The sequence below is a fragment of the Rhinatrema bivittatum genome, chromosome 15, assembly GCF_901001135.1.
Source record: "Rhinatrema bivittatum chromosome 15, aRhiBiv1.1, whole genome shotgun sequence".
NCBI classification, from domain to species: domain Eukaryota; kingdom Metazoa; phylum Chordata; class Amphibia; order Gymnophiona; family Rhinatrematidae; genus Rhinatrema; species Rhinatrema bivittatum.
This window is the reverse complement of record NC_042629.1, coordinates 76,205,944-76,218,684: the sequence shown is the minus strand read 5'-3', so window position 1 is coordinate 76,218,684 and position 12,741 is coordinate 76,205,944. Positions and strand designations below refer to the sequence as shown.

Below are 12,741 nucleotides of genomic sequence, written 5' to 3'. Positions count from 1 at the left end.
AAATCGCACCTTCCATCAAAAGATCGGACACCCGACTGGGTTTTCTCAGCAGCTGCCCCACCTTCTCCTAGTGAAGGGTTTTGTACATTTCAGGAAACTTGCGAAGGCCTGGCTGTTCGAACAATGCCAGTCACGCCATGGAAGAGATGAACTCCAGGCTATTCAGTGCACCGGTCCCACTGACTAGACAAAGGCATTTATTTACCTGCTTCCATATATCTTCTCTCTAATTTGTTACCCTATTCCACTGTCTACTGATGTTATTGTACCTCTAGTCTTACCCTATTCACCACATACTTATCTTTGTTATTGTACCGTGATTTCTTAACCATTTATCCTGTACCTTATACTTTATTATCCAATTTGTAGCACTCCTCTGGTTTTTAGCCCTGTGACCCACTTTGAATGAACGATAGTTCAAACAGGCAAATACTGCATACAAATAATAATAACAAACACTTCACTGTTTCTACTTGTCAGTTCCATCAAATTCTGCCAACCCCGATGACCAGGAAAGCTTAACTTATGTCAGCTATTTATAAGAATAAGAACATAAGTTTGCCATACTGGGTCAGACCAAGGCTCCATCAAGCCCAGTATCCTGTGTCCAGCTGGGGCCAATCCAGGTCACAGGTACCTGGCAGGATCCCAAGGGGTAGAAAGATCCCAAGCTGCTTATCCTAGGGATAAGAAGGGGATTTCTGCAACTCCACCTTAATAATGATTTATGGACTTTTCCTCCAGGAACTTGTTCAAACTTTTTTTTGTAAATGCAGTTCTGCTAAGAGCTCTCACCAGAACCTCTGGCAGTGAATTCCAGAGCTTAATTATGCGTTGAGTAAAAACTATTTTCTCTTATTAATTTTAAGTGTATCACCTAGTAATTTCATTGTGCGTCCCCCAACCGATTCGAGTTTACCCATTCCACTTAATTATTCTATAGACCTCCAGCATATCTCCCCTATTGTTATACTGGATGTATGCAGTGCTGTACAGTGGTGATAAGTAATGAGGTATGATAATTCCCTGCTGCAAATACTATCTGCAAACTGACCCACAAGGGCTTACTCAACGAATCATGTGGTTTTGATTTGTAGCCATTCTAGTGTGTAAGAGCAATTTTTTCACTTTCATTTTCTTTTGCCAATAACTAAATTGGCAAATCTACATTAAAAAAAAGTCTTGCCATTTTACTGTATTATGTGCCATGAGATGGATAAATGAAAGAACTTTAAACTATGAAAAAAATCATTGGCTGCGTGTTTTTCTTATGGCAAAGAAAGATTTTAGAGACAGTACTGCTTTTTCCCCAGCAGATCATGGCACTGTCATTTAACTTTTAAAAAGTGCTTTCCTTGGCCCTATCACCTACACAGCAAACCTAAGTCTTTCATTCACTTCAAATGCCCCTTCCTATCAATCTTATCTCATCTTTCCATCCTTTTTCACATGCAAACACTACCTGTACCCACGCTTTGCATGTACAAACCTAGTCTTGAACTTATTCCCATTATTCATGCATACACAGCCATCCCTGCAAGAAAGGATATTATGGTATACATACAAAAATAAGCATTAGGAGGTCCATATTCAGAAATAGTCTGGATAGCAAAGTTAGCCAGATAAACTTTGGAGGTATATTCAATGGTCCAGCACCATAAGAACATAAGAAATTGCCATACTGGGTCAGACCAAGGGTCCATCAAGCCCAGCATCCTGTTTCCAACAGTGGCCAATCCAGGTCACAAGAACTTGGCAGTTACCCAAACACCAAGAAAATCCCATGCTACTGATGCAATTAATAGCAGTGGCTGTTCCCTAAGTAAACTTGATTAATAGCACTAGTGAATATAGCCGGCTAATTTTAGAACAGGTCTTTGGCACAACCAGACTTAGCTGGCTAAGTAATACAGCCAACTCTGAATATTGGAAGTAGCCTGCTAACTTACCCCTAGATTCATCAAAATGCGATAATAACGCATGCATAACGCCCGCGCTAAGAAAAAGGGGCGTGTTTATGGAAATTTTGTATCTCACCCCACAATAATTCCTATTAGAGAGAGAGAGAGAGACTATCTATAAGGCCTTCCTAGTAGACAAGTGTTTATATGCCTATAGGATGGTCATTTAATAGTTCGAGGTGAGGTGTTGGTGGTGGTTTAGGGTTTAGGGGCCAGTTTATCATGCAGAGTGAGACAGATGAAAAGCACAGTACGCCTTGGTGAAGATTAGACTTCATTTAGAGTGAGGAAAGTCTCACAAAGATGAAATTTTGTACTATGTTATCTCGGCCTAGCTTGATGGTACCTTGTTATAGAGTCCATCAAGCTAGGGTGAAAGAGCAGAGTAGAAAGCTAGAGTTCACAGGATAGATGATACAACACAAGACAAAACAGGTTGTAGCTACATCAAAATGAGGCTTAATCCAAGCACAAACAGCACATGCTTTTTCTTTTCATGCAAACCAACCATGCCCAAAATACAGACAGAACAATGACACAGATCAGCACAGGTACAGAGGATAGAGACATGAAGTAATGAGCCTAACTGTCCATACTGGTGTGAAGTCTATGGGTACTTTTACCTGTAGACCTAACACCAGTTTTCAGAGGGAGAGTAGAGTACATCATCCCTTTGAAAAATTTCTCACCAAAACTACCTGCTCACAGTTACCCCTGCTAATTTGTATGTACATTTTGTTTCAGGAAAAAGATTTGCACTTTTCAAAATGGACAATTATTTACAAATTCCAGACCCCGCCCATGAGAACATTCCTTGGAACTATGGGTAAAATTGGACACACATAGGCCCTAAGCATATCAGGTGGACAATTTTGTGAAAACCTATTTCCGTGGCTAAAGCACTCTTTTACCCTTGGAAATGGCTTTCCAAATCTAGAAAATCTTGAAGTATGATGCACACAAAGAAAGCACCACAATGCAGCCCCTGTAACAGGAAAGGGCTGGAAGAGTGAATGGTCTTCTGGTTCTAGACATGACAAGTTTTTTCACATGCAAGGATTGCCTACCTGTCTTATTTATTTGGATTTATTGCCTGCCTTTTTACATATGAAATGCTGTTTGCAGCCAATTAGCATAGCAGCATATAAACAGCGATCAGTTGCAGCTTTTCGATAAAAAGGTGTATCGTGAATTAGCAAAAAGCAATTTCTAGCATTGGCAAATAAACACTAATCTTAGGACAAACTTTATCCAAATCATAAATACTGCATCTAAATGCAGCTTGTCCTGAAAACTACCAAACGCAGAGGTGCGAGCCAACATGCAGCATCTCTCTTCGGATCTGGAAAAATGGGAGAGATGGGCTGGATTTACTGCTAAGGTGTATGTGGTATCTCTTGTGATGCTGTAGGCGCCTCCAGGTCTGTTTTGGAGGGGAGCAATGTATGAATGCAGGAGTAGAGGTGTGGTGCTCTGCAGCATTGGTGTTGTCAGATTATATGGGGAGGTCCCTGCTGTCAGCCCATAAAAGCATTGCAGGGGTTGACAATTGAATGGTATTTGCCATCAGAGCTGCCAGTGCTTTATAGGGGGAGAACTGTCCATCAGATAAGGAGCAGGTAGAGCACAGACAAGGAAAAGGGTTGAGTTTTGTTTTTAGTTTAGTTTAGATACCTTTGGCTTTATACCTTGTGCTGTCATAAGTCACTTCTGGTTTTATTAAAGGCAGGTAAGTGGTTTTCTATATGTGTATTGATGCTGCTTTTTCTCCCACTGTTTCCTAACGTGCATCTGAGCACTTAAATCTGGTGATGCGGTGACTGAAGCACAGCCAAGTGATTTGGGCAACTTACCAATACTTCATGCTGACGTCATCCAATGAGCATTCTCCGTCCAATGCCAGATGTTGCTGATGTCAGTGGAGTGACATGAAAAAAGGGACAATGAGGCTCCTTCTTATTGTAATATATTACATGGTGGAGCAGAGGGAGTTTATTTGGGGTTGCTAAGTTGCTTGGGGCCTGTTGGCAGCTTTTTTTCAGATGCAGGATGCAGTTATTTTTATTCATGTGCAGCAGTGAATATTTTTGTCAGAACATTTTCCTGAGTCCTTATCATGGGTGAATTGATTCATAAATCAACAGTGTTCATAATTTGTGTTAGAAAGTAAAACTTTGACATTTTGTGTACCTTGGCATAATGAATTAATATCTAGCAAGAAAGCCTCATAGGCAAGACCTCTGCTGAGATCTGGTACTGTAAAGCTTACGCTATGCTTATGGCCAGGGACACCAGAACACTTAGACTCAGTAAAAGTATAATGTATTTTTATTGGTCAATATAAGTGTTCTCGGGAGATGCTGGGTACTGGGTGCCCTTCATCTTACAAACTGACCAGCATCTCTCTGGATACAGGAAGTGACCCTTGTTTTATAGATAACATTCAAATACAGGAAAAGGATAGAAGGTTCTAGAGATTTGCATGACTGCCCAAAGGAGGCATACTTCTCAGTACCTTTTAAGTAAAACTGCGAGCAATGTCAAGGTAGAAGGGAAGAGAAGAGGGGCCATGGCATCAGTGCTTAGAGCTGGACCCAGCCACTGTCTTCATTAATGGCGTGGAGCTTCCGTCTTTGCTCCCTGCCAGGAATCCTCTGCTCAGGCTGACAGTTTTCTGACACGGCGCCGTGTCTTACCAGTGATCAGCCAATAGGAAGAGAGTACCTGGCTAGTTTGAGTTTTGGTATCTATAGGAACTATTTCTATATGATATCTTCCCCTTAAAGGAAGCTAAGGATTCTGTGCATGCTCGTTCTGTAGAGGGGAATGATGTAATGTGGAGCCTCTGAGGAGAGCTAAGGCTCCTAAGACCTAGCTAGTCTCTGCCCAGTTTACTTGTGTTGTGGTGCTAGAGATTCCTGTTGACCTCTGCCTTTCCCTTCATTGCTTTGCAGTGTTTGCAGCTCCATAAGCCATTGAACTGGAGATAATCCTTTTGCTTTCTCTCATAAGGCTGTAGTCAATAAATAATTTTTCCATAGGCAAAATGAGGAAAAATCCTCTTTTTCAAATTCAGAAGCCAAAAAAAATGTGCCATGGCAGAATTAAAAAGATGAAATCCTCCTCCGTTCATCAAACAGGTGCAGTACAAGTAGTGTTAGTGCAAACTTGCCCAGCAGTGAAAGGAGCATTCATTACTGAAGCTTTCTTTCCCTAGCTTTTTATTTGAATCATTCTGTAGATTATTTTGACAGGGCATGTAACATTGACATACTGATAAAGTTTTCTGGCTCTAAATCTATATCCATCCAGGAAGCCAGTCTCCTCATGCTGATATGGGCAGAGGAAATGGGACTAATACCACCACAGAAAACCATGAGATGGTGATGCCCCATCTTTTTTAACCTATCCAGACTCAAGCCAGTGACCAAAAGAGGCATTACTGTAATAAATCACAGAGCTTCCAGTCAACAGAATGAAAACCAGGAGACGTAGTAATAGTGAGTTGGGTTTTCCTTGTCCTGGTAGACCTTTGCATGATACTGGCTGATTATGTGCTATGTGCTTCTCACTTTTTCTTGCATTAATTGGTCTCTCTGAGTTACCGGCTGACAGCTCAAGTGCAACAGTGGTTAACAATGTGGTAGGCCACGCGTCGTCCTCGAGAGACAATGGGTATTGGAAAGTGCTCTGCAATCTCGACTCCAGACTCCACCCTGCAACGGTTTCAGGAGAAGGATCCTCCACCCTAGAGGGGGCTGGGTGAATTTTAGCTGTCGGTTCCTCATGGCATTCTCTTCCTAATTCTATATACATTTCAGTTTATTGTAGGATTCCTGGAGAATTCTGGTTCTGGTGCTGATGATTAGCATCTGATGAAAGGAAACTTTCCAACGCACTTTCCAGTAGCTCCTCCGAGATTCAGTTCCGTGTAGAGACTCCAAGGCTTTAATTAATACTGGATTAAGCTGCAGAGTGATGCAAGCTTACCCAGGTGTGTCCAGCTGATCGTTTCAGTTTTGATGACTGTGACAAATAAACATATTTTGCAAGGAAAGCCAATAGTGCAGAGCTCATCTGTCTGACGAGCTGATCTGTCCTTTTCTGGAAGCATCATTCCAGCCTTTGGCCTTCTTGCTGTGACTTTGTGCTTTTAGTTGTATAAACACTGGTCCAAGAACTAAGCTTATTCTGTGTAGGCCAGCAGAGTCGTGGATTTCACGGACTACTTGCAGAACTGGCTTTGAACTTGTGTTCAGAGGGGCACGGTACGACCACTGATAGACTCTGCTCTTGAGCAGTGGCTGTGACTCCCTGTCATCCTTTAGGGGCTGCTGTCTTTGCAGGGTCTTCAACCCTTGCCAGCCTGACGAGCCGGAACTGCGTCCAGGAATCACAGCTGGCTGTTTGCTGGGCTACAATGAAATTCGTGGTTTTGTCTTGCTATACAAGAGAACAGGCTAAGGTTGCATAACTCATTGGGCTGACATACGGGTTAGGCTAGACCGATATCCAGACGGTTTACCCCCTTATAGCCTAAGACATTCTACTGCAAGCAGCTTCACTTTCTTGGAGAATCTCCCTGCTTAGTATCCAGGAGATTGCTCGTCAGCAGCATTGCTTTAAGAACTCCTTGCCTTCATTGCTGATTCATTGTGTTAATCCCCAGTCTCACCTTCGGGACTGCTCATCCCCTCACTCCTGCCCTGACTTGAGTTGACTCCCACTTCTTGTTTTCAAACAGGCTGTGGATTACGGTTAGGACTAATTTACATGCAGCAATACCAAAATAGTTGCCGTGCCTCTTGGCAGGTAATTTGGAACCAGTTCCACTGGTTTGACATGTTAGCTAGAGCGAGAGCCTTACAGAATCACAAAAACAAGACTGTACAGGCCTTGCAGTGTTTGCTTCCAGCTACCTCGCAGTCCAAGTTTGCTGTGTAGCTGCCTACAAGGAAATGTGTTCAGTTTATACCTGGGGGACTGGGCTGCTGAACCAGTTTTGTCCTATTTCTGCTGGTCTGAAACGCTCTGCCTGCTGGTGGTCTTCTCTCATTTTGCTCTGGATTCTGTGATGACTCTTCCAGTTGTCTCCCGCTGGAAATGGCCAGAATGTTGTTCAGCTTAAGTCAGTGGTGAGCTTGACAAACTGCATGGGCTACACTGTGAGCTGAGTGAAGGAAGTACTAGCAGCAGACTGCTGTTTCTGTACTTCCCAGGTCTGCATTCCAACATTCTCGCTCGCTGGCTGCTCAGTGCCAGGTATGCATGGCAGCCTGGGAAGAGATGCAGGCAGAATTCCAGGTTGCCATGCACATCTGCCCTCGAAGCACAAAGAAAAGCAGCCTATGTCTTGTGCAGGCCGTACCCGACTGAAGTAAAGAACCAGCGAGAAGTTCATTTCTCCCAGTGCTCATGAACTGGGGATTGTGTTTTTTATTTTACATAATCCTGCTGCATTAATATTAGAATAAGAATGTTCTGTAGACATGAAATTATAAAAAGACATTAAGCAAGCAATATTTTCCTTCTGTGGCCCCCATCGTCCCAGCTCATGATGTACAGAAATACCCAAACACCCACTTGAAACTGCAGTCCTGGGACTTCCCTATTGAAACTTTAATGTCTCGACTCAGCGAGCTCTCTTCCTGCATTCATGAGTCAGGCCCAGGGTCATGGCCTGCCCAAGATGCATCCTGCAGAGACTTCTGCCAGCTCTTAGCACTGCACCGAATCCAGCCTGCACCAGAAGCAGTGTCCTCAGCTGAAAAGGAGATTTAAAAAAAAAAACAAAACACAGCTGGAAGTGAAAAGAATAAAGTACTTTGAGAAGAGCTGTGATGGCAAGGAAGAGATTGGCTGAAGCCTGCCTCTGAGGAGAACATGCCAGTGAAACTCCAGCCGTCTTAGTAATGCTAAATGAGGTTTTTGAGACTGAGCCTATTAAAATGAGCACCTGAGAAATCGGGAACAATTTACCATTTATTGGAAAATCAGCTGGTTCCTAGGAAAGTTTGTAGTGCTGGAATTGCGATACTGAATATGCATTTTTGGGAAAGGGATCTTGTTAATAATTTAATTTAGGGGTCTATGCACTAAAACTATTGCTAACATTTTTTTTTATGTATTTGCTAAAAAAAATAAAATTTAAAAGCATGCTCAAAAACCTAATGTGCAATACACAATAAATAGAGCAAATAACATGTGAACACTGTTAGCGAGCATGCAAAGTCATATATTTTTATGCTTCAATGAGCTAGTAGCTTCTATATGCCAAATAGCATGAGGCCACGACAAAAATATTGTGTACACACACAACATAGCAGTCCTCTTCTCCTCAGTTCAGGTGACCATTGTCACCCCGATGTGCCTCATCCTCCATGGCTACTCCCAACCCTTTCATGCATCCACCTCATCCAGACTGTGCAGGAGCAGCTCTTTCACAGGCCCATGGACCAGAGGTGCCTTCTGTGAGGGACCTATGGCTCAGCTGCACTACCTGCCTTGAAGACCATGTAAGACATAACACATGTAGTTCAACGGCTGCAGAATCCTGGTGTGTAACTGGAGGAACTTGTGGGATGGGTCTTTGTTTGCAATACTGACAATGTTGTGTCTTTTATACTGAACATTTTCTTATCTTAATAAATGTGGAATATTTGTGGACGTGTTCAAGTGTCGTGATGGCTCTCATCTCTGGCCTCTTCTCTCTCTCTCTCTCTCTCTCTCTCTCTCATCCTCGCCTCTGTCTCTCTCCTGTCTTCTCCTCAACACCTTCCCACAACATCTCCTGCTCCAGGAGAGACATCTTCTCCATTGCTAGCTCCCCAAGTCTCCTGTTAGCTGAGCTCTTCTAAAGCATGTTAACACCTACTCCAAAGCCGAATAGCATTTAAGTCTTGTTCCTGTTTATCCATTTTACGATAAGTACGAAAAGTGAGAGTCTGTGAAAGCACAGAATAACTGGCTAATCTATTTGCTTCCTGGCAGGCGGTTATCACACTGGGCATCTCTTTGGGTGGTTTTGAGAATTAAAATGTTCCACCGAGTACTGCTGATATTTAATGCAGACAGCACGTAAAACCGAAAGGAATTTAATACTGATAAAGACGATGCTGGCTGGCACACAGTCAGTCAGGCATGGGAGCTGAGTGCAGCAGGGTGCTTGCCTTGTACAAACCACAATTCTCCTCCTATTTTGAACAGCAGAACAGATTCACCCCTATGACTCCAACCTTTTCTTTAGGTCTATTGCCTCTTATCCAAAGGAAGCTTTCCCCACTCTTCCGCCCATCTGTTGAGTATCTCCTGACCTACTGTGGGTGCTGGACCTCTGAATCATAGCATCATTTACTCCCTACTGCTGTGGCTTTGATTTTATTTGCAAATGAAAACAAAGAAGTGGGAGGCCGGTATTTACCTATCAGTAAATTCTGGGCCTTAGCTTTTGCCCAGTTTTACTGACTGCAGATATTTGCTCTTGTTTAAAAGGAGATTCCCTTTCTGTGGGGTGAGGCCTCTGGAATAGGGAAATAACTGCAGTCTTTTTGAAAGGTCAAGAAAGGCGAAATATAAAATGTTATTTATTACTGGAAATGACATCCTTCTCTTTGTGAAAATGCCCCTTTCCCGTGCATTCCTGCGCTCTCCCTCTTACAGCGTTCAGGTATCAGAATGCAGGTTCCTCTAGCTGGACATTTAGGCTTTATTTTCAAAGCGATTTATCTGCATTAAGCCCAGTTTTATGCACGGAAGTGGCACTGAAAATGAGTTAAGGGCTTGTGTGTGGGAAAGTCTGCCTGATGCCCCATTTCCTGCATGGCAGTTGCATGTGTCTGTGCACACTGGGGACAGGACATGTGCACTAAATGTGATGGTTGAACGACAGCTTGCAGTCAATCCACACACATATTGAAAAGCACTGGTCCAAGTACAGATCCCTGAGGCACTCCACTGTTTACCCTTTTCCACTGAGAAAATTGACCATTTAATCCTACTCTGTTTCCTGTCCTTTAACCAGTTTGTAATCCACAATAGGACATCGCCTCCTATCCCATGACTTTTTAGTTTTCTGAGAAGCATCTCATGAGGGACTTTGGTTAATACGTTTGTGGACATTATCTTACTAACCAAAAAACCTGAAGCCTGAATTACAATTAACAAAATATTTGTGTGCTCCAGTCAGAAGAAATCTGGAGGAGTTTGAGCTCATAGAGGGCTTCTTGCAGACCTGCTGCCCTGCTTGTTTTTCAGCAAAGTAGAATTTCCTGGCAAACAGTAAATCTGATTCTAGGGCTCTGCACCAGGCTCCATGCCACTTGCAGATCCTGCTTTAGTCTTTCTTTCCTAACTTTTATCCTTGGGATCTTGAAAGATGTTTGCCTTACTCAGGCCTCTTTTTAATGAGCAGTAAGACAGGCATTTATAAGAGAAATTATTATAGTTTTTGGGTTTTGTAAGCTAAAAGGCTAGTATGATACTTAATAGGGATGTGCTTTTCTTGGAAACGAAACAAAGTTTTCATGAAATTTCCGACCCTTTCATTTTGAAAATAAAAAAAGAACAAAATTTCATTTATACGTCCCTTACCCCATTCATATTCATAGGCTTTGAAGACTTTTCAGGGAGAGAAGCAATTGTAGACCCAAAGCCGGCGCCATGGCAGATAAGTGCTGTATGGTTGGCTCGGTTGGCGCCATTTTGTTGTTTGGCAATTATCTGTACCCGGGCCATTTTCTACACTTACATTAGTGGGGCGGGAGCGACGGGATCACTCCTGCCTCGCAAGAGTCCTCAAAGCCTACAGAGGGGGTAAGAGGTTGGGGGAGGCTGTGGGGGGGGGGTGTTACCCACCCCATCCCATTGTTTTTGTTTGATTTGTTTTTTTAAGGTGTCAGTGTTGGTTCATGGTTTTTGTTTGAAATTAGCCAGGTGAAGCAAAAGCAAAACAAAATGAAAAAACTGTTGCACACCCTTAATGGTTAATTACTCGGCAGTGTATGGAAAACGAGACTTGTGCATCATTAACGTTTAGCGGCTTGCTTAGCAGAGAGTAAAGTCAACCTTTTACAGGTTTTCCTAAAGGTTTGTAGACTAGAGCAGCCTGCCATTCCCTCCCTCTGTTAAAGGGTGAATTTTACAGAGATAGGCACTAGAACATAGATTTCATCAGTTTAAAGCCTCTTAGTATGTTGTTGCACTGTGCTAAAATGTCTTTACATTTTCCTTAATTTATAATGCTCAGAACTTACTATGAATTTGTTTTTGGTCTCTCTTCCCTGCACTGTGACTGACTCCTCTAGAATTTAATCCTTTCTGTGCCTATAGTGCCTGACAATCCCTGACTTGCGATTAGCAATGGTGGCTGGAAGGCATGCAGCCCATCAAGGGGTAACGTGGTTTCAGGAAGGCAAAGGCTGAAGGTGTTTAAAATAAGTCAAAAGCACTGAATGGAAACGCTGAGCAAGGCCAGTGTAAAGAGTACAGAGCAAACAGCACTGGCATATCTCTGCCGGCTCATATGAGGGCAGATCACCAACCATTTAAAAAATGTGCCTTCTCATAGAGATTGCATCATGCTTAATTGTATGTTGTATATATTTCCATGTATAGGGACACCAGAAAAGTGCAGGGTGAGTTAACAATTCTGTATTGCCCTCATGTAGTTTGTATTCTCAATGCATGCCCCATGAAGCTATCCTTCCACATGACTGTACTTTAAGCTTCTTACAGCAGTCAAATAACTCTGTTCATTTCATGGCCTACTGTATTTATTTATTTAGATTTTGATATTCCACTTTTCACGCTTTTTTCAGCACTGTAGGGCAGACATCTGGGCTGCCATTAAATAGTTATTTTTTCACAGTTATTTCACTGTAAAATTAAATTCTGAAGCTCAGACTACCTTTTGCTTATGACATATTTAGATATTTAGAAATTTGGCTTTAATTTGGATAAGTGATCATTAAACATTTACCAAACCATTGGCTAATGAGGTTGTGAACAGGAAGGATATGGATGGATGTTCATGAGCTATTTTCTTTGTGCAGAGAAATGCAGAATACATTAGATGAGAAAACCAGGTCTGAATCAAAATCTCATGGTGAAATGGAGTTTGCTGGCAATATCTACATCCAGCTACTTAAAATAGTCCTCTGTGTAACCAGGACTCGTTTAGAAATTATGCTAACAGGACAAATACACATGGATATATTGGGCATATAGCAACATGTACACCAAAAATGAGGAAGGGACAGCTGGAGAACAATGAAAGCCTTGAGACATCAGCTGCAAACCCTGAATTCCACAGGGACTGGAACCTCTCAGTACAGGTGGCAAAACAAATTAGAAATGGAATTCAGGAAACAGAAATGATGAAATAAGAAGACAGAATACATAGGAAAGGGTTCGATTGGGTGGATTTGTGGAGTTGGGTTGCAACGGTATCATAGCTGCTCACATGGCGAGAGTTTGTTGCTTGGTTTTACCATAACTGGTATGCATCATGTCTTAAGTACAAACCCATTGAGATCACTCATTTTCTTTTATGTTTACCTAATCACATGGAGTTTGCAAAGGGAAGTCCTGCCATATCAATTTACTAGATTTATTTGAAGGGGTTAATAAACATGTGGATAAAGGTGAGCCAGTTGATAGTGTATTTGGATTTTCAGAAGGCATCCGACAAAGCTGCTCATGAGAGACTCCTCAGGAAATTGGGAGGTCATGGGATCAGAGGCAGTGTTTTATTGTGGACTGGAAATTGGATAAAAGACAGGAC

General features: G+C 42.4%; 1 protein-coding gene across 1 annotated transcript in view; it reads left to right on the top strand.

Annotated features, from left to right (window-relative positions):
- Positions 1 to 2,493: 2,493 nt before the first annotated feature.
- The window catches only part of LOC115076526 (tyrosine-protein phosphatase non-receptor type 11-like), a 36,442-nt gene continuing 26,194 nt past the window's right edge, over positions 2,494 to 12,741 (top strand). Inside the window, exon 1 of the mRNA XM_029578067.1 lies at positions 2,494 to 2,512. Coding sequence (XP_029433927.1) covers positions 2,494 to 2,512 — 19 coding nt within the window. The remainder of the gene's footprint in view (positions 2,513 to 12,741) is intronic.